Below are 20,505 nucleotides of genomic sequence, written 5' to 3' on the forward strand. Positions count from 1 at the left end.
TTTAATTTGGCATTTTCCAACTCAACTACTGTACATGGCAGTCTGTGGAGACATAATCGTTAGACACAGGCTGACCAGCAAGGATCTTGTGGCATCATAGTTTGAAATCTCTATGGCCCAATTTCCCAGTAAGAAATTACACAAGTGCGCATTCTGAGATTGACCAGCAAAATGCCTGGAGGATTCAAAAAGGGGAAAAACACCATCAACAAGAAAGAAGATTTCTGTGTGCTCTTTTTGATTTCCAAAAGAATTTGCATGTCTATTTAAATATTTTAATTTCTTCAATCAGTCTTTTGTTTTAGCATATAAAATCAATAGGTAATGGTCTCATTCATCCTTTGTTGATAAACTAGTAATGATGAACACAGAAAATGGTTCATTCAGTGAAGTTGAGCACATGTCCTTGCAGCACGATTGAGCATCCTTTGGATATATACCCAAAAGTGGTATTACTGGGTCTTGAGGAAGCTTGTGTCCTAATTTTCTGAGAAATTGCCATATTGATATCTAAAGGGGCTGTACCAGCTTGCATCCCCACCAGCAATGCAGGAGTGTTCCATTTACCCGACATCCTTTCCAGCATAAGTTGTCATCAGTGTTTTTTATCTTGGCCATTCTTACAAGTGTAAGATGGAATCTCAGAGTTGTTTTGATTTGCATTTCTCTAATGGCTAAGGATGTTGAACATTTTCTTAACTATCTTTCATCCATTTTAGATTCCTCTGCTGAGAGTTCTCTGTTTAGGTCTATACTCCATTTTTTATTGGATTATATGTTTTTTGATGACCAATTTATTGAGTTTTTTTTATATGTTTTGAAGATCAGACCTCTGTCCAATGTGGGGTTAGTGAAAAAAATTTCCAATTCTGTAGGCTGTCATTTTGTCTTATTGACCATGTCCTTTGCTTTACAGAAGCTTTTCAGTTTCAGGAGGTTCCATTTATTAATTGTTTCTCTCAGAGTCTGTGCTGCTGGGGTTATATTTAGGAAGTGGTCTCCTGTTCCAATGCGTTCAAGTGTACTTTCCACTTTCTCTTCTATAAGGTTCAGTGTGGCTGGTTTTATGTTGAGGTCTTTGATCCATTTGAACTTGAGTTTTGTGCATGGTGATAGACATGGGTCTATTTTCATTCTACTACATGTTGATTTCCAGTTATGCCAGCACCATTGTTAAATATGCTTTCTTTTTTCCATTTGATATGTTTTGCTTCTTTGTCAAAAATCAAGTTTTCAAAGGTGTGTGAATTAATATCCGGGTCTTCTATTCACTTCCATTGGTCCTCCTGTCTGTTTTTATGCCAATACCAGGCAGTTTTCAGTACTGTAACTCTGTAGTAGAGTTTGAAGTCAGGGATTATCATGCCTCCAGAAGTTATTTATTGTACAGGATTACTTTGGCTATCCTGGGTTTTTTTTGCTTTTCCATATGAAGTTGAGTACCATTCTTTCAAAGTCTGTGAAGAATTTTACTGGGATTTTGATGGGCATTTCATTGAATCTGTAGATTGCTTTTGGTAAGCTTGCTATTGTTACTATATTAATTCTACCTACCCAAGAGCATGGGCAATCTTTCCACTTTCTGGTGTCTTCTTCAATTTCTTTCTTCAAAGAGTTAAAGTTCTTGTCAATCAAGTCCTTTACTTCTTTGGTTCGAGTTACTCTGAGATATTTTATGCTGTTTGTGGCTATTGTGAAGGGTAATGTTTCTGTGATTTCTTTCTCAGCCCTTTTATCATCTGTGTACAGGAGGGCAACTGATTTTTTTATAGTTAATTTCGTATCCTGCTACATTACTGAAAGTGTTTATGAGTTGTAGAAGTTCTTTGGTAGAATTTTTGAGATTGCTTATGTAAATTATTATATCATCAGCAAATAGTGAGAGTTTAACTCCTTCTTTTCTGATTTGTATCCCCTTAATCTCCTTTTGGTGTCTTATTGTTCTAGCTAGGACCTCAAGAACTATATTGAATAGATATAGAGAGAGTGGACAACCTTGCCTTGTTCCTGATTTCAGTAGGATTTCTGGGAGTTTCTCTCCATTTAGTTTGATGTTGACTGTTGGCTTGCTGTATATTGCCTTTGTTATGTTTGGGTATGTTCCTTGTATCACTGCTCTCTCCAAGACCTTTGTCATGAAGGGATGTTGTATTTTGTCTTATGAGATGATCTTGTAGTTTTTATTTTTCAGTTTGTTTATGTAATGGATTATGTTGACATTTTTTTCTCAACCCTTTACTCTGAGATGGTATCTGTCTTTAGGCTGAGGTGTGTTTCTTGTGTGCAGAAGGGTGGATTCTGTTTTAGTATCCAATCTATTATCCTGTACCTTTTTATAGGTGAGTTGGGTCCTTTTATATTAGTGAACAGTGATTGCTATCTCCTGTTAATTTAGTTTTCAGTGCTGGTAATGTTAATTTGTACATTTTTTCCTTGTTTTGCATTTACTGCTATGAGACCATCAATTGACTGCATTTTTTGTTGATGTAGACAACTTCCTTGGGTTGGAGTTTTCCTTCTAGTACTTTGTGTAGGGCTGGGTTTGTGGTTAGGTATTGGTTAAGTATGGCTTTGTCATGGAATATCTTGTTTTGTCCTTCTATGGTCATTGAAAGTTCTAGGTATAATAGTCTGGGCTGGCATCCATAGTCTCTTAGTGTCTGCATAACATTTAACCATACTCTTCTAGTTTTCATTGTCTCCAATGAAAAGTCAGGTGGAATTCTGATAGGTCTGCCTTTATATATTACTTGGCCTTTTTCCTTCGCAGCTCTTAATATTCTTTCTTTACTCTGTATGTTTAGTGTTTTGATTATTATGTGGTGAGGGGACTTTTTTTTATCCAGTCTATTTGGTGTTCTGTAAGCTTCTTTCTTTAGGTTGGGAAAGTTTTCTTCTATGATTTTGTTAAATTTATTTTTGGTGCTTTGGAGTTGAACTTCTTCTCCTTCTTCTATGCCTATTGTTCTTAGGTTTGGCCTTTTCACGGTGTTCCATATTTCCTGGATAGTTTGGGTTAAGTTTTTGTTAGAATTAATGTTTTATTTAACTGATGAGTCTATTTCCTCTATTGTATCTTCAGCTTTTGAGATTCTCTCTTCCATCTCTTGTATTCTGCTGTTCATGCTTACGTTTATGGTTCCTGATTGTTTTCTCACGATTTCTGTTTCTATAATTCCCTCAGATTGTGTTTTCTTTATTGTCTCTATTTCAGTTTTTAAGTGTTGAATAGTTTCTTTCATATGTTTGATTGCTTTTTCTTGGTTTTATTTAAGGGATTGGCTGATATCTTCCAATTTTTTGTTTGTCTTTTCCTCCATTTCTTTGAGGGAATTTCTCGTTTCCTCCTTAAGAGTTTCAAACTTTCTCCTGAAGTTATTTTTTTATGTAATTTTCTTCTGCTTCATCTATATTCGGTTGTTCTAGTCTTGCTGTCATCGGGTCTTTATGTTATACTGGTGTCATGTTGTTCTTTGTGGTGTTGCATGTGTTCCTATCTTTTCTATTCAACTTTTCCTCTAATAGGGGTTTTGGGGGCTATCTGTGATTCTGTTGATTAATTTTCTAGATGCCAGTGAATCCAAGGTTCAGATGGTTGTTCCTCATGGTACAGTCAGTGCCACGGTTCTAGTTACCCCATTGGTCACTCGGTGTTCATGAAGGTTGTTCAGCACTCCTCAGTTTTGTTCTACTACCTTGGAGTTTGCTTTCTAAGGCCTGCTCTAGTCTAGGTTGTCAGCTCAGACCTGTTTCTGTAAATGTCCCTGGTCTGGATCTGTTCCTGCAGAGGTCCCTGGCTTGGGGTGTGTTACAGGAAGAGGAGACCACTCTTCAGAGAGTATATGCTCATGGTGCCATCACTAGGAGCTGAACCAGGACAGACTTACACAGCCAGTAGAAAGAATTGCTGCATCAGAGGGAACAAAAGCAATGGATGGAGAGGTATTTTGGACCAAGGCACAGAGCCTAGATGACAATAGTCCCCAGCAAGGTTTAAGAAGGGTTGCAGAGATTAAAGAGAGGCCGCACCGTATTTTCTATGTCCTCTTTCACCAAGTGTCTGGTTCTTCTCTATAACAAGTACCAGATGCTGCAGCCCAACCAGATGGTCATGCCAACGCTTTCCTCGCCTTAGCAGGATAGTAAAATATCAGGATGGGAAATGTCTCCAGTCCTAGCTGTGAGAATCACTAAGATGATCCTTTGAGGAAAGCAAGAAGAGAAGAAGGAATGAAAAGAAGGATGGGGAAGAAGGAGAGGGGGAAGAAAAGGCAAAGGGAAAGTGACGGGAAGAGAGAGAGAGAAGGAGGGATGGAGGAAGGAAGGCTGGATTGTGGCATCATCCATGCTGAGTTAAAACCAGTTCCTGGCCCCAGTAACACTTCATTACGTGTAACTTTGTGATTTCTCATCATGTGTAGGGCCTGGGGCTGAGTACTTTTGGATACCATCGTCCTTCCTTCTTGTCACAAGCCTGTGCTTTTGGCATTGGTACTTTTAGAATTCCTACTCCGAAAAAAAAAAAACAAAACAAAACAGGCAGCTTAACATATAGCCCAAGTGCTCTTTACATATCAAGGCTTGAAGGGCAGACATGTCCACCTCCAGTTCCTGGCCATAAAGTCCTCCAGCTGCTCTGATAAGGGTAGTAAACCCAGGGCAGAGGAATGCCATGCCTTGTGTGCTGGGCTGGCTACTGGAAAGCCAGAACACAGGCATGTCCTGCCTTGGGTCATGGGCTAACTACTGGTGTTTCTCAAAGTATGAGACCGCCGTAGTCAAGAAGGACTTCTGACAAGTACAGCTCTTCTTGAGACAGCAACCTGAAACAGAAGAGGATGGGGTCCTAGGTTTTGGGTGAATGAGGTCCTTTGAGCAGGCAGTGAATAAAAACAAAAAGTCCCCTAGCATAACTGTGTTAAAACCCTTGTGCATGCAGAGAACCTCATTTGGTATTTTTATATTTAGTTATCACATTGCCAGAAGCCACAAGAAACCATAACTAGTGACTCAGAGGTAGGTCGCATTCTCCTTGGCTGGCAATAGCCAGGAGCTAAACCGTGCACATTGCAACCAAAGCGAACTGTGTCTTTTATAATGGAAACCTTGACTTCAAGTCTTTTCCCCAAGGGAAAATAAAAAGTGGTAAAGAGGTAACGACTCTACCAGGCCTGAATCTGTGATGGATACAGATGGCAGTCCTGCAGACTTTTGGGTCTATGGGGGCCACAATCGATCAGGAGCCCTCCCAGTGCCTCTGGTGTCAGGCAGCCAGGTACCATCATACCAAGTGTTGCCTGAGGTCTCTAGGCCCAGGCACCAGAGAGAGGAAAGCCAACAGCTCTGTGACATCCCTTATGGTTGGGTCAGGCAGTATTCAACAAAGCGCCACCTGTGACCCAGCCCAGAACGCTGATGTTGGGCAGTTGGGCGCCATTGTGCTGAGAAAGAACAAGGTGGGGAGGTGGAAGAGAGGGAGAGGCGGAATGAGGAGAGATGAGGACCGGCTGAAAAAGTGGCCAGCTAGCTACCCAAATCCAGAGAGATGCCTGAACCTGGGCTATAACCAAGGGCCAGGTCTTGATCCAGGGATCTGGAGCAGGTTGTGAGGGGGGAGGCTGTGTTGGTATTTGTAGCTCCTTTTGTCACTGGGGGCTGTGTAGACGACTGTGTTGGGGTCATGTTGGTGTTCGAAGGTCATGCTGCCTTGGGGGCCATACTAATCTGGGTGGCCTATATGGCCACTGGGGGCCGTGGTGACAAACTGGGTTGCTACCGAGGACCAAGGTTCCTGTCGAAGCCAGGGTCTGTGCTGATGTCCCTAACCCATGTTGCTGCCAGGGCCCTCATGGATGTCCCATGCTGGGCTGAGACCTGTGACCATGTTGGTGTCCAAAGGCTGTGCAACTGGCAGTGTCAGGCTGATTTGGGTGGTCAGTGCTGTCAACTGGGATCATGGTATTGTCCAGATAAGGGCTGTGGCTGAGGCCATGTCTGGGTCCATGACCCTGCCTTATCTAGGGTCTGTGTTGATGTCTGTGACTCCTGAAACCACTAAAGACCATGCTGATGCCAGGGGTCCTAGCTGTTGCCTGGGGCCACGTTGGTATCCCAGGGCCATGCTGCTGTGGGGGCCATGCTGGTCAGAATGGCTTGCACTGCCACTAGGACCATGGGGACATCTGGGCCCAGGCTACTGCTAGGACCATGACTGTGTCTGTATTGATGTCTGTGGCCCATATTGTCAACAAAGGTCACATAGATGCCTGGGGTCTGGGTCACAATCTGTGGCTATGAGGGCATCTGATGACAATGTTGTCACAGGGACATCCTGATCTGAGTGGCCTGTATTGTCACCCAGGGCCATGGTATTGTCTGGGCCAAGGATGTGTCATAGGGCCATGTCTGGGTCTGTGGTGCTATAGCAGGCAGGGTCTGATCGATGCCCAGGGTTCCTATTGTCACAGTGCCAAGTAGAGAACCAGAGTCCGGTGAACCACCTCAGACTATGTCATTGTCTGAGAACCGTGCCATACCCAGGGCCATGCTGATCTGGCTGGCTGATGCTGCCTCCTAGAGCCATGGAGACTTCTGGGCACAGGCTGCTGCCTAGGGCCATGTCTGGTTTCAGTTGCCCTTGAGGGCTCTGTGGATGCCCAGGGTCTGGCCGGCCACTTGGGACCATGTGGATGCCCAAGGGCCATGCTGCTTCTGAGGCTGTGCTGATCCAAGGGACCTTGGTATCATCTTGATAAGACCTGCAGCTGAGGGCCATGTCTGGTTCCATGGTTCTCCTGCAGCTGGGGTCTGTGGTGATGCTTATGGCTTGTGTTTGCAAGGGGATGAGTGGAACCATGATGTTCCAAGCCACCCCCACCTTTCACTGGCCCTGAGATGGCTGGTCCTGCTCCTTGCTGGATATATGGATATAGTAGTAGGCAAGCTAGAAGCTAGCCCTACCTCTCAGAGGAAAACTAACTCTCTCTCTCTCTCTCTCCCTCTCTCTCTCTCTCTCTCTCTCTCTCTCTCTCTCTCTCTCTCTCTCTCTCACACACACACACACACACACACACCACTATCACCACCACCACCACTACCACCATCATCACCACTGCAGCCACCACCACTACCACACTTGAGAAAGATGATGATCCCACCCTTCACCATGGGCATGCACCTCACCTGGGATGCACACTTGAGCTGAACCTGTGGTCAGGGACACAGATAAGCTATTCCTGAGGGCATGAGAGCAGCAGAGTGGACCCTCGTCTGCTATGTGGTGGCACAGAGAAGGGAAAGATGCCCACCCCCCTCCCCATTACCACCTGGGGTGAGTGAGAGAGCTGACCCTGGGGTCACAAGAGTAGGAGAACTAACCCTGACCCTCGCTGGCTGCAATGCAGGAGAAAGCAGCCTCTGCTTCCAGTTTGGGCAGCACGTTAGAGTTGACCCTGTTGTCAGGGATGCTGGTGAACCAGTCCTGAGAGCATGAAAGCAGGAGAGCTGACCCAACCCCACCCCAACCATATGTCCCCCTACAGCAATTGGGAGAGAGGGCTCTGTACCTTGCCTGGGCAAAACAGTAGAGCTGACCCTGGTAATATGAGGGGACCCCAGGTCTGAGTGCCTGAGAACAGAAGAACTGGCCCCTCTCTTTGCTGTAGGCTGCTCTGGGTGAACTCGCTGAGGCAGTGCTGGAGAGCTCATATGGGTAGTGATGATGAGGGAAAGCTAGCGAGCTGACCAAGCCAGGTACCACCCAGGCCCAGAGTCGGGGCTATGTGTTGACCCATCCCAACATCCACTGGATCTATGTTGGAGCATGTGAAGGGGTTCAACTTACAGACCCAAAACAACATGATCTCCATAATACAGGACAACAATATATCCAAGAGGGACCCAGTGAGAGCTAGAGGCTTTTTTTTTTCAATACAAGTCTTTTATTGTCCTCAAAGACAACCCAAATGGTATTTAAAATTCAGGATCTTATTTCTGGAGCTGAGTAACTTAGGTCTTACCCATCAGTCTGTTGCATTGCTCCCTTTTCAGACACATAGATAACCCAAAACCTTTTTGATATTCTTGTTTTTAACTGTGTGGCTTGCTGAATCAGAGCTGCTGAGTTTGAAATGAGTTCAATATCATTTCCTTCAAGGACTAATTCATTCTTCTGGGCTTGAGAGACAGAACAAGCAATGCCTGTCCTCATCTGAACCCTGTGGATGTATTTTTCACCCAAGAAATTTCGGATTTCAACCAAAGACCCATTGGTCTTTGAATAACGAACAACATTGATGGGGAAGTGAGCATACACAGACCCCATCCTGTAGCAAAAGCCCAGTGTGACACTTGATCATGCTCTGAATGTGACTGCAGATGATTCTAATAGGGGCAAGTTCCTTTCTGCTACCCCACCATTTGTCAACACGGAGCTGCTGCTTCTTCTTCTTCTTCTTCTTCTTCTTCTTCTTCTTCTTCTTCTTCTTCTTCTTCTTCTTCTTCTTCTTCTCCTTCTCCTTCTCCTTCTCCTTCTCCTTCTCCTTCTCCTTCTCCTTCTCCTTCTCCTTCTCCTTCTCCTCCTCCTCCTCCTCCTCCTCCTCCTTCTTCTTCTTTTTCTCCTCCTCCTCCTTCTTCTCTTCTTCCTCCACCTCATTCTCCTCCTCCTCTTCCTTCTCCTCCTCCTCCTTCTCCTCCTCCTCCTTTTCCATCTTCCAAGGAGACTCAGCTCTACATTGATGTGATTGAAGTCCCTCCAGAAGGTTTCTCTGGGGCCCTTCACAATGACCTTGCACCCCTTCACAATGATGTCCACAATTTCTGGACAATCTAATTGTTGAGAATTGTCTTCCTTCTCACGGTAGATAAGGCAAAGAGCAAAACACTAAAGGCTTTGAACCAGAGCAATAACGACAGTTTTCAACACAAGATTCTCCTTTTGTTTTAGTTTTGGTTTTGTTTTGTTTGGTTTTTGTTCTTTTTCTTTTAAATTTGGTTTCTTTTGGGGGGGGATGTTACAAGGGCAAAGGAAAGATACAAGAGGGCCAGGGAGATGAGTGAGATCAGAATGCATGAAGAAGTGAAATCCATAAAGCAGCAATAAAAGTAAAATAATAATAATAAAGAAGTGGTAAATAAAGGCATGAATGGTGCAATCTTAACTCTCCTGCCTGAAGGTATCTTCTTGGGTAACTTTTATGAACCTGAAGCATAGTTGAATGTTCAGGGGACATCTAACTCCATGATTTGCTTAGGAATAACAGTGGAGGACTGGAGGGATGACTCAGTGGTTAAGAGCACTGGCTGCTCTTCCAGAGGACCTGGGTTCAATTCCCAGCACCCACACGGCAGCTCACACCTGTCCGTCAGTCCAGTTTCAGAGTCTCTAACAACCTCACACAGACTACATACAGGCAAAACACCTATGTGTATAAAATACAAATAAATAACTTTTTTAAAAAAAGAATAGCAGTGGAACAGGCCTTTGCACACCCTTGATTGGGAGTCAGGGTTCTCCTCCAGTGAGAACAGTTGTCGAATGTGTACCCAGAGCAGGCAGTCACACTGTGTGGAAGCGGGGAGCCCTACTGTGTGGGAGCAGTTAGCACTCCCACCCAAGCACTGCTCCTCAGACCTTGTTACTTGGGAGCTGCAGACACAAGCTCAGAGAGGTCAAGCGTGCTGGCCCTGGTTACCCAGGGCTGCAGTTGGGAAGACAGGAGGCAGGGAGTAGTATTCCACCTCGGGTTTCTGGTCTGTTCTTTCTAAGGGTAGATCTCAGTGTTCTATAGGTAAAGGATCTAGTGGTCTACAGGGAATCTCCTAAAAGGTAAAATCCTGATATACCACATTAAGTCTTGTTATAATGAGAATGTGTGTGTGTCTGTCTGTCTGTCTCTCTATCTGTCTGCCTGTCTCTCTGTGTGTGAGTGTGTCCATGTCTGCATATTTTGCATATATGCGATTGTGGAGGCCAGAGGAGGATGCTAGTTAAAGCTTCCCTCATCCACATTCTACCTTATTCTCTAGAGACAGGCTCTCTGCTATTTCAGAAAACCTGCCTGTCCAGCAAGCTGTCAGAATCTGCTTGTCTCTGCTACCCATTGCTGGGACTTACAGGCATGTGCAGCCATGTCTAGGTTTTCACATGGACCACTGTATATTTGACCTCAGTTCCACAAGCTTGGCTACCAAGTGCTCTTAACCACTGTGCTTTTTCCCAGCCCCCCAACCTCCTAGGATAAGAATTATTCTGTGAGGGAGAATGTACGTTGACTGCAGTGCCAAGTCCTCGCAGCCTAGATTCAGGGAAGGTGGCCGTGTGTCGAAGAAGCACTGTTCTTTTCCTTATGTTTCCTATGTCATTTAACCTCTGGTCATCCCAAAGAGGCCATTATCATCTTTATCCCCATTTTAGAGTTAAAGAAGTAGAAAAAAATTAAAAGGTAAAACTCAAGAGAGGCCCAGCAACTTGTTCAAGGTCACTCAACTGAAGAGAAATTGGAAGGATATGAACCCGGACAGTAGAGCAGGGCCACCTTGTTCAACTTCAGCATTAAAGGAGACAAAAAGGGGATGGGCCAAAGGAGTTCGAAGGACATTCGGGAAGCGAATGTTCTAGTATAGCTGCTTTTGAAACCTCAGTATGTTGTTGAGCCAGGAGCTGGGGACACCAACATCTGCTAGTTCACAGCTAGGTCATAGCTGTAACTTCCCAGCGTGCAGAGGACCAGGCAGGCAGCGGGCCTGGGGGCAGATTGTCTCCGAAGGAGGATGTAAAGCACCGAAGAAAGGAGAGCCCTGCAGCCTCATCTTCAGATACCAGTCCGTGGGAACCCAGCAGTCATGATGTAAAATAGAAAGCGAGCCCGGGAGCAGATTGAGCTGCATTCAGGCCAGCAGGCCGCTGCACCCAAGCTGCTTACCAGGGCTCTGCATCCGCCCCTTAAAGCCAAGCATTAAGGATGTGGTATCAGAACGAGGATTCCATTTTAGGTCAGCAAAGTGCAATCCTCACTTGTTTTTACAAAGGATAGACCTTTCTGTGCCTCCAGCTTCCTTGGTATTTATGTGTGGCTGTGGGCAAGATACTTGCCCTCTCTGGGTCACAGTTAATTAACTCAGACCTGTGGTTGGCAGGTCAGTGGCTCTCGCCTCTTCCCTGGGACTGAACAGCTAGTCTATTTTCTACCTCGTGAAGGCAGGGGTGTGCAGATGAGCAGAACACACCACCCCTGTTCTCTTGAGCTGACCAGTGAATGAGCCTCAAATGACCCCATGAGTGTGAGGGAAATCACCGTGTGAGAAGTAGCAGGCATGAAGAGATGGGTGTTGCTAAAAGAGAAATCCAAGTCTGGAGAGACCAGAGACCTGTTTGCTGCACAGCTGAAGGATGAAGGATGAGGTTGATCTGTCCCGGAAGGCTGATTCTAGCATGTAGACTGTGTGCAAAGGCGAGGTTGCCGAAGCGCCGGGAGGTTGGCTCGTCTCAGCGAAAGCCCTAGCAGAGTTTCCCGGGAGTAGAGCATTATGCCTGGTGAAACTACCCCAGCTCAAGAGGGACCACACACTTGAGCTCTAAAGTGAGGCCATAGCTCAGTTGGGGGAATGCTTGCTCAGCAAGTACAAAGCCCTGTTTCCACTCCCTCAGTAGCATGTGAACTGGGCATGCTTGTCCAGGCAGAAGGGTCAGACGTTCCAGGTCATCCATGGCAACAGAGCGAATATGAGGCCAGACTGGGGATTCCTGAAGCTAAAACTGCCTCCCTTTGTTCTGAGTCTGAGAACCATGGATGTTTTTGCACATGTTTCGTATAAGGCATGACACCCTCTGCCTACTCTGTTTACATTTCTTGCACGTTTGAACCGCATCATCCCTGGCTTGACTGAAGGCTGTCTCTTGAGAGGATGATTTGGGAAAAGTAGACACTGGACTGTTTCTCACTGCTGTCACCTGTGAATGGCAGGGACTCATGGTATACCCAAAGTAACTGTAGCCAAGGTTGTCTGCCATGGGGAAAATATGCCGGGGGAAGTTCCCAGTTGAGATATCTTAATCCATGGAGTCTGAAGAAATGGCTCCAGTGGTTAAGAGTATTTCCTGATCTTGCAGAGAATCTGAGACTGGTTACTGGGCATCTCATGATTCCAGCTTCAGGATATGTGATTCCCTTTTCTGTTGCAAGCACTAACACATACATGGTATTCTCATTCTCCTGTCTCTTTCTGACTGTCTCTGTCTCTCGGTCTCTCTCTCTCTCTCTCTCTCTCTCTCTCTCTCTCTCTCTCTCTCTCTCTCTCTCTTTTACACACACCTTAAATCTTTTTTAAAAGCTATAGATGGATCTGGATAGTGAAATTACTTCCCCTTCTCTCAACCTTCTCTAAAATGTCCATCCACAGATATGAGAAGAGTGAAGCTCACAGATTTGCCTCAGGAAGCACATCCCAAAATGTGCCTCTGGGGCGTGCAAATGTGCTGACACACAGTTGGGTCCAGGGAGGTGGTAGAACATCAGAGTTTCCAGACTTTATGTGACTATGGCCTCCCTTTTCCCAGTAGAGCTGGTGGACCTGTAAGCTAATGCCCTAGAACAAAACTGTGAGGCATGCCAGGAGAGGCTCCTCAGAGACTCCTGGGACATAAGGACATAGAGATTACCTCAGAGGAAGGGAGCTAGACAGAGAATGTGTGACTTTAGCCTAAGGTTCAACAGTTTAGGGACGAGCAAAAGAGCTAACGCTCGGTGGATGCTCACTCTAAAGTAGGATCACCCCAGAAGCTCTACTCAGCTGTGAGAACTACCACTGCAAGGCAGCACTATAGCTTGGGACACATAATATCTAGCTTAACCTTTCTACCATGTTGGGAAAGACACTTTATCCGCATGCCACTGAGGACATCAAGTCTTAGGAAGGTTTAGAGGTCTGTTAAATTCCATTCAGTAACGCAATTGCAAAAGCCAAATTTGGACCCAAGCTGGTCTTGCTTCCCTTGCCCACTAGGGTATGTTGGCTCTCTCCTTTTAGTGATTGTGGGAGACAAAGGGATATCCACTTTGCAGATGAGGAAGCAAAGCCTGGGTTCCACAGTCGGTCACACAATGAAGGAGTGGTGGAGATGGGATGGTCTATCGACCATCTGTCAGCTTTCAGGTCTCCATCCAAACGGTTCCACGTGAGGCTACGCTGAGTTCAGTTCTATTGACTGAGGTTCTCGCCTCCTGCTGAGGTGCCACTCGTGAGGCAGAGAGTCACAAGACTTGGGCAGCTTACACCCAAAATTTAGGTGCTCCCGTGTGCAGAGACACGGTTTTGTCCTCTCACTTTGGAAGCAGAGCCTGAGGAGATACTTGTTTTTGCTTGAGGGACGCGTTGAAACAGAAGCTTGCTTGACCTCTACCAGGAGACGGATGATTTGTCTAATTAGGTAAAGAGCTTTCATACTCATGTACGTTTTGAACCCTAATGAGCCGTCACGATGAAAGGTTTGCCCTTGGCTCAGTGCTGCAGCAGATCCTTCCCTTCCTCCGTGGAAAAGACCAGCACAGTAAACAGAACCTTGTTTCCATGGAAGCACACACTCTCTGCCTTTTTTCTTCTTAGCACTTGAAAAGGTAATTATTTGATTTCTCTTTATATTTTTGGACATCATGCAGTGGTTAAGGATGGCCCGTCTCTATTACGCCAAGCTATTTTGGGGAGTTTGCATTTACATTTCTCTTTTAATCTGCTCTTTAGAGCATTAGCTGTCTGGGCAGCAGGGTCCACCTTCTGGTCATGGCCTCTAATTAACATCCAGCAGAGCAAAGGGACGTGACCCCAGAGAAAGTGCTAGACACGGAGAAGCTAGAGTCTCTCAGTAGTGGGAGTCTGTGGTCAGGGTGGTACCCAACAGATTGGTTGAGAGCCCACATTCACACCAGCGAGGCACACTGTCTCATCTGGTGCCTTTGCCGCCCTGTGGTGGCACTTGTCAGAAACTCAGCCAGCACAGAGCAACACTCAGTCACCTTTTTCTGGAGGTTGGCGCCTACCGAAGACTTTCTACTTTCTGAGTGAATTTTGTTAATTCTCTCAGCAGCCTTAGGAATATTTACCTTGAAGACTCAGGAGATGAGAACCAAAGGACAGAGGTGGTACAAAATTTGCCCAATATCACATGGCAGCTACTGGTATAGCCATGATGAATACATATCCATTGCTGTCAATCTAAGGCTACAGCCTCCACCAAAGAATTCTGTCAGTCGTGATAATTCTGCAGGAAGTTTGCAGACTTGGGTTACTTGTCAGGACCAAGCATTTAAGAAGGAGACCAAGCAAGGGATGGAAGCCTGACTTGGTGGAAGAGCATGTACAAACCCTGGGATTTGCTCTCCAGCATCACAGGAAACATGAAACAAGAAAGCAGCCACCATATTGCTGAACATGTGTTCTTGGGAAAGCCAGAAGAAACTGAAATGCTTATACCCTATGCCAGCCTGTCCATCTACCTTTCCGCGGCTGTTGTCTCAGCTGTCAAGTGAGGACTAATATACCCCCCTCTACATGTGTGCTGTCCCTTTTGAGCAGCACAGAACTTCTCAAATAGCCATGCCAAGTGTTTGTCTGCTGTGAAACCATTTTGTGTCAAAAAGAGCAACAGCAGCCACAGCCATGTCAAATGCAATTGGTAGACCAATTTCTTGGGGTTTGGGTGATGCTAATAAGACTATTAATTTTGAGAAAGTAACCTTCTGCACCCTGAATTCCTTCTGTGTGATGCCTGTCAGCATAGGCTTCTCTGGTTCTTTAGGAAAGACTTGGAACAGGTAGAGGGATCCTGGGACTTGAACAGGCATCAGTAAATGCTAATCTATCCTCCTTAGCTGTACCTGTTCTTGCCACATTTGAGCTTCAAGGACTAGAAATCTACTCTCTCTGTTTTGTTCCTTTACATATCCTTCTTGTTTAGAGGCTTCTTTTTATTTTTTTTTATTTGTGTGTGTGTGTGTGTGTGTGTGTGTGTGTGTGTCTATAAGACTGTATGAACTTATGTCCTGTGTAAGAGGGTGTCTTCAGAGGCCAGGTTGGCAGATCACCTGGAGCTGGAGATACAGGATTTAGGAGCCTCCTTATAAGGATGATGGGAACGAAACCCAGGACCTCTAGAAGAGCAGCAAGCACTCTTAACCCCTGAGCCATCTCTCCTTCCCACCCCTGTTACAAGAATGCAAGTGTAAATACGTGAAGGAAGGAACTAATGAATGAATGAAGCTGCGGGTGAGCTTTGCCAGTTCATCCCCCTCTCTGCCACAAGTTCTACAAGACTGGAGAACACCAGTGCCCTTGGGACACAGCATCAGGGCTGTTTCTGTGTCTGCAGTGTCACCTCTCTGAGCATCTGCTTTTCCGGCAAAATCTTCAGCTCTCCATCTAAACAGCTCCCTTTGCTGCTTTGCAGGAAGCCACCGGATATTTCATTTGCATGTGGATTCGGAACACGACATTACTGAGTGGTCTAAGTAGATGTTGCACCTGGGTCGGGAATGAAAACGTTCAGAGGCAGAGGATAAAAGTAGCTCACTGGAGCTCAAAGGCAGCTGAGGACACTCATTCCCATGAGTGCCAATCAGAAGCAGAGATGGGGTTGGGGTGCCAAGCAGAACCAGAGATATGGGGTTATTGATTGTTCTGAATGAACAGGATTTTGAGTGGATATCCACGGGTGACATAATAAAGATGTCTGACCCCAGTAAGAACTAGTTGAGTACCGATGTCTTATCCACATCCTTTCTACACAACTTTTCTGGAGTTTTCTGCACCAGAGCATCACACCTCCCAACGGCTCTGAGGGCTTCTTCTCGAATGTCTAGAAAGAGTGTTCACCAGAACTGGTGTGGTATTGGTGTCTCAGAACACACAGCCTCATGTCTCGGTCCAGTTCTCATGATGAGAGCAGCCGTCCCTCTCTCCCAAAGCAGTGGAGACAAAGCATTGCCAGGTCTCGCACTGGGCAGGGGTGAGAATGCACAGCACCAGTGGGGAAGTGACAGCAAAAGGCCTGCCTTGGAAGCCTAAGACCTGGGATCCCAGCGCCCACGGAAAAGCCCTAATCGAGCCACACATGCCAGTGACCTAGTGAGATGGGGTGGAAATAGCAGCGTCCATGGAGCTCACTGGCCACTCAGTAATCCCAGCACAGGAGAGATCGAAGCAGGAGTACCCTGGAGCCCCTTTGCCAGCCACTTCAGCCTGCTTGGTGATTTGGGGGCTAACGAGAGAGCCTGTCTCAATAAAACAGGGTGGATTACTTATTCCTGGGGAACAGCACCTGAAGTTGACGTCTGGCCTGCACACACACATTGACACATAGAAACAGACACATGTCATGTCAATACACACACATATACACACCTGCATGTGGCCACACACACACACACACACATGTCTCTGTATACATATGTTTGCACACACACGCCTGTCTTTAGAAGAAAGGGACTTAAAATATTTGGCTAGTTGGTTAGTAGGTAGTTAGTATGTCCTAAGAAGAAGGATGCCAACCATCCTGTTTAAATGGCGCTATTTCCTCTTAACAGTCTCTGTGAGTGGCATAAGTTACTAAGAAAGCACACCAAATATAGCCTGAAGCCTAATGTTAGGTTTGCTTCGAAATAAAATTTGCTTAGAAACCTTCAACTCCTACAAAAGGAATCGAGTACTATGGCTTGCCGCTTATTTTAAGTACAATTTTATCGGAACATCTAGGTGCTCATTCATTTAGAGGTGCTCTGTGGCTGATGTCACACAGCACAGAAGCTGACTCAGACAGCAGAGAGCTGCAGCATTGAAGCCCAAGCTGTACCTAGACAGTGCTTTATAGGGATGTCTCCCACGTTCCACCGTAGATTTGCAGAGAGCAGCAAAGACTGCGCAACCGAAGCCTTCGTTCTAAAGATGGGCGCATTGGAACCAGAGAAGTTGGGAATTACCCTGGACAAGGTTTTGTCTTTATATGCTAGTTCTCATGAAAAGGAAAGGGATGAAAAGATTTTATCGTAGATCTAGAAGCCACTATTTGGAAGTAGTCATCCAGAGAATGGTTGGGATGTCTTAGTACTTCTTAAGAAGTGCATTGACTAGTCTCCCATGGACCAGTATAGAAGTACCTCTCTATCTGTGCCATGCCATGGGCTGCTGAGACATCTAATGCTGGCTTCTTCCTGGAATATTCATTGTGTAAAGTACTTTGTCACTGGGTCCCAACAGGCTTCATATCAGACCCTCACAAGGAACATATTTTAGAATCATTCAAGTGATTGACAGATCCTGCACAATGTCATTCAAACGCCCAGCTTAGCATGCTCTACCTGGGAATATTTCTTGGGAATTTCACTCAGACTGGATTTGTTGATTGTAAGATTTTTTTGTTAACTAAAATAAGTTCATGGATCAAGGTGGGAGCACAGGGTGGTCTAAGAAGTAACGTCGCAAGTTTATTGGCTTTTATGTCCCCAACTGAGAGTCTCCCTCTTTTATGCTTGTGTTTTGTGCAGCTGGACAATCCAGATGAGCAGGCAGCCCAGATCAGACGAGAGCTGGACGGACGTCTCCAAATGGCAGACCAAATAGCCAGGGTAAGGGACTTCACAGGTTCTTCACAGGTACCAGATCAAGGTCCTACCCAAGAAGTGTACTGACTGGTAAGGTCTTCAAAAGATGAAGGAGAAGGACTGGGATCAGAGTCCGGTTTGGTATACCTTGAGTTCTAGCCTCAACACTGCATAAACCAAACCAGAAACGGCAGTGCACGCCTGTAGTGCCAGCATGAAGTACAAGTAGGAAAATCAGGAGTTCAAAGTCATCCTTGGCTACATAGTAAGTTTGAAGTCAGCCTTGACTTCATGAAACTCTGTCAAAAGGAAGACAAAGGGAGAAAGGAAGAAAGAAAGGGAAGGGAGGGGAAGAACCAAACAATGGTTGTTCCAATAGCCTCTGGTAGGAATATGGTTCACTATGACAAGTACCCAGTTGCTGTTCTAAAACCCAGATGTGATCATCTAAAACCGAGATTCAGAACCCCTCAACACAGCCCCATGACTCCAGGACAATGTAACCACTTTCAGATGACTCTCAAATGCTCTGAGGCAGTGGGATGTGCCCCCCTTTATTTATAAGTCACGTACATCCCAATTTGTCATCACAGACCCAGACACAGCCAGTGAACATCTCCTGATGAAGATTCCAGACCTGCTCCAGGCTCAACGTCTTTACCCATCTTTTCCTTAGCTTGACAAGATCTTTCTTCTCCCTCCCACTCAGCAAACTGCCTTGTTAGCCTTCAGCGTTTGACTTCAGACATCCACCCTGAGAACTTAGCAGTTCTTACACCATTCTGCATGCAGACCCTTGCTGACCAGACTTAGTCTCCTGGTGAATAGGCCTTGTCTAAACTTGGGATCATATCTTATTGTTGATGCCTAAAGCTTGGTATCATCTATTTTTTCTGTGTTTGACGTTCCCGTTAGGATAATTAGTATTCCTGCTAATAGCATTTATTTGGGTCCTGACTCTGTCAGGCATACTGTTTACATGCTCCCTCTGAGGGAACAATGACACAATCTCTCTAGGGACATTCTGTTTGTCTTCTTTGTTTTAGAGACTGAAGTAGGCAGACTGTGCAGGATAGACACCAGTGAAGGAGGTGTGCTCGCCTCTCAACTGAGACCTCATGCTAGTCAGCTCTTATAGCTAGGACAAGATACCCAAGAAAACCACTTCAAAGAGGAAGGATTTCTATTCTTTTGTGATTTCAGAGGTTTGAGTCCTTGACACACTACTCCTAGTCTCAGTTAGGGCAGTAAGGGCGCGTGGTAGAAGCAGCTGCTCACCTCATGCCTTCCGGGGATGGGAGGCAAACAAGAAGAGCTCAGGAACAAGTACCATTCAAAGATGTTTCTTGGTTTCTTTTTCTGTTGCAATTGTAAAACAACACAAAAAGATCAACTTAAAGAGAGAAAGGGTTTATTTTGGCTGGGAATTCCAGAGTGATGTGACCCATCATGGTGGGGAAGAGATGACCATGACCAGGGGAGGTATGATGAAAGGAACAGGAAGTTAGGGTGGTCACATTGCATTCCCACTCAAGATTCAGGGAGGGAACAGGAAGTAGAACAAGACTAGAGCCTCAGGGCCCTCTGGGAAGGACTCACTTCTTCAGTCAAGGATCTACTTCCTAAGGGTTCACCACCTTCGCGTACAGAACCACAGTTGTGAACCAAATGTTCAAACATTGGAGACTGCAGAGGACATTAAACATTCAGACCACAGCACCAGTGGCCTACTTCCTATAAAGGGCCCTGCCTTCCCACAGCCCATTCAGGAATGATTTGATCAGTAGATTAATCCATTAATGAAGTGAGAACTATTATGATCCAATTGTCTCTCAAAAGCCAGCATCCAAGCTTTTAAAAATTTTAAGACTTTAGACAGACAGCTTCATATTCAAATCAAAGTAGGTCTCACGAAATAACAGACTTGTGGTAGACTGAGGCAGTTAATCCAACAAAGAATTTAAGAATGTCCCCAAGAAACTCCTAATTAAAATGATATTTAATGAGCTATGTTAAAAGCACAATTTAATGTCAATATCTCCTAAGAAGAAAGTGTCAAATATATCTACAACTCCTGTTTTCCTGCTGGCTGTGGGGCAGGTGGAAGATGGTTGGAAGTGCTAAGGAGGGTGGGCAGAAGAGAAATCCCCCAGCAGAAGTTTCCCAGGGTTTGGATGTATAGAAAGGAGCCCTACTTCATGAGAAGCTAAGGCTAAGGAAACAGTCCAGAATGGAAGCCCGTCTGTTTGTGCTCAGCTTCTCTGAGATGTTTGGCATCTTATTTTTTGAACACCTTTGAAGTTTATAGTTAAGACAGTCTGGCAACTATAAATAATGTGTAGCTACAAGTTTGGTTAAAGGTGGTGTGGGCAGCTCTTGTGTTTTCAAATCTGCTTAACGTGGGAGTAACATCACTCAGCTTTTAGAATTTACATCTTCTGTAACTCAATGTCTCCAGGCAGAGAATTTTCTGGAAAACTGAGGTAGTTTGGAGCATTTGTTTGCCTTAGGTAGCTATTACTTCTCCATCAATAAGCTCACTTAATTTGAATTTGATTTTGGGGGGATTTTTTAGGCTTAATATTATAATTCAAAAAGTTAATGTTAGACTAATTTTAACTTTTCAAAACTGTAGATTAACAATTGACGTATAGTAAATCAATATGCTTCTCTCTGGAAAAATTCTAAGAACTCTCTCCCCAGGCCACATGGTAATTACTTCCATACAGGTAAAATGCTGCTGCTAATAACTTTAAGCCTTATTAAGAAATGAGTCAGGCAATTCAAATGATTTCTGGTTTTTACTTACTAAGAATAGAGTTAGTTCAGACGTGCATGCAGGGTCTCCAAACAATTGAAGGCATGAAGTGTTTCTATGGGATGTCTTCTCATTACCACTCTCTGTTCTCATAGAAGT

The 20,505-nt window shown here is 45.1% G+C and overlaps 1 protein-coding gene and 1 pseudogene across 13 annotated transcripts in view; one reads left to right on the top strand and one right to left on the bottom strand.

The window, feature by feature from the left end:
• The window catches only part of Cadps (calcium dependent secretion activator), a 433,680-nt gene that overhangs the window by 173,817 nt on the left and 239,358 nt on the right, over window positions 1-20,505 (top strand). For all 13 annotated transcript variants that reach the window (XM_085687935.2, XM_085687936.2, XM_085687937.2 and 10 more), the window contains exon 4: window positions 17,532-17,612. In XM_085687935.2, the coding sequence (XP_085544061.1) occupies window positions 17,532-17,612 (81 nt within the window). The remainder of the gene's footprint in view (window positions 1-17,531; window positions 17,613-20,505) is intronic.
• LOC148122078 (large ribosomal subunit protein uL6 pseudogene) lies at window positions 8,015-10,130 on the bottom strand (annotated as a pseudogene).

The sequence above is a fragment of the Myodes glareolus genome, chromosome 5 (assembly GCF_982192425.1).
Source record: "Myodes glareolus chromosome 5, mMyoGla1.1, whole genome shotgun sequence".
Taxonomy (NCBI): domain Eukaryota; kingdom Metazoa; phylum Chordata; class Mammalia; order Rodentia; family Cricetidae; genus Myodes; species Myodes glareolus.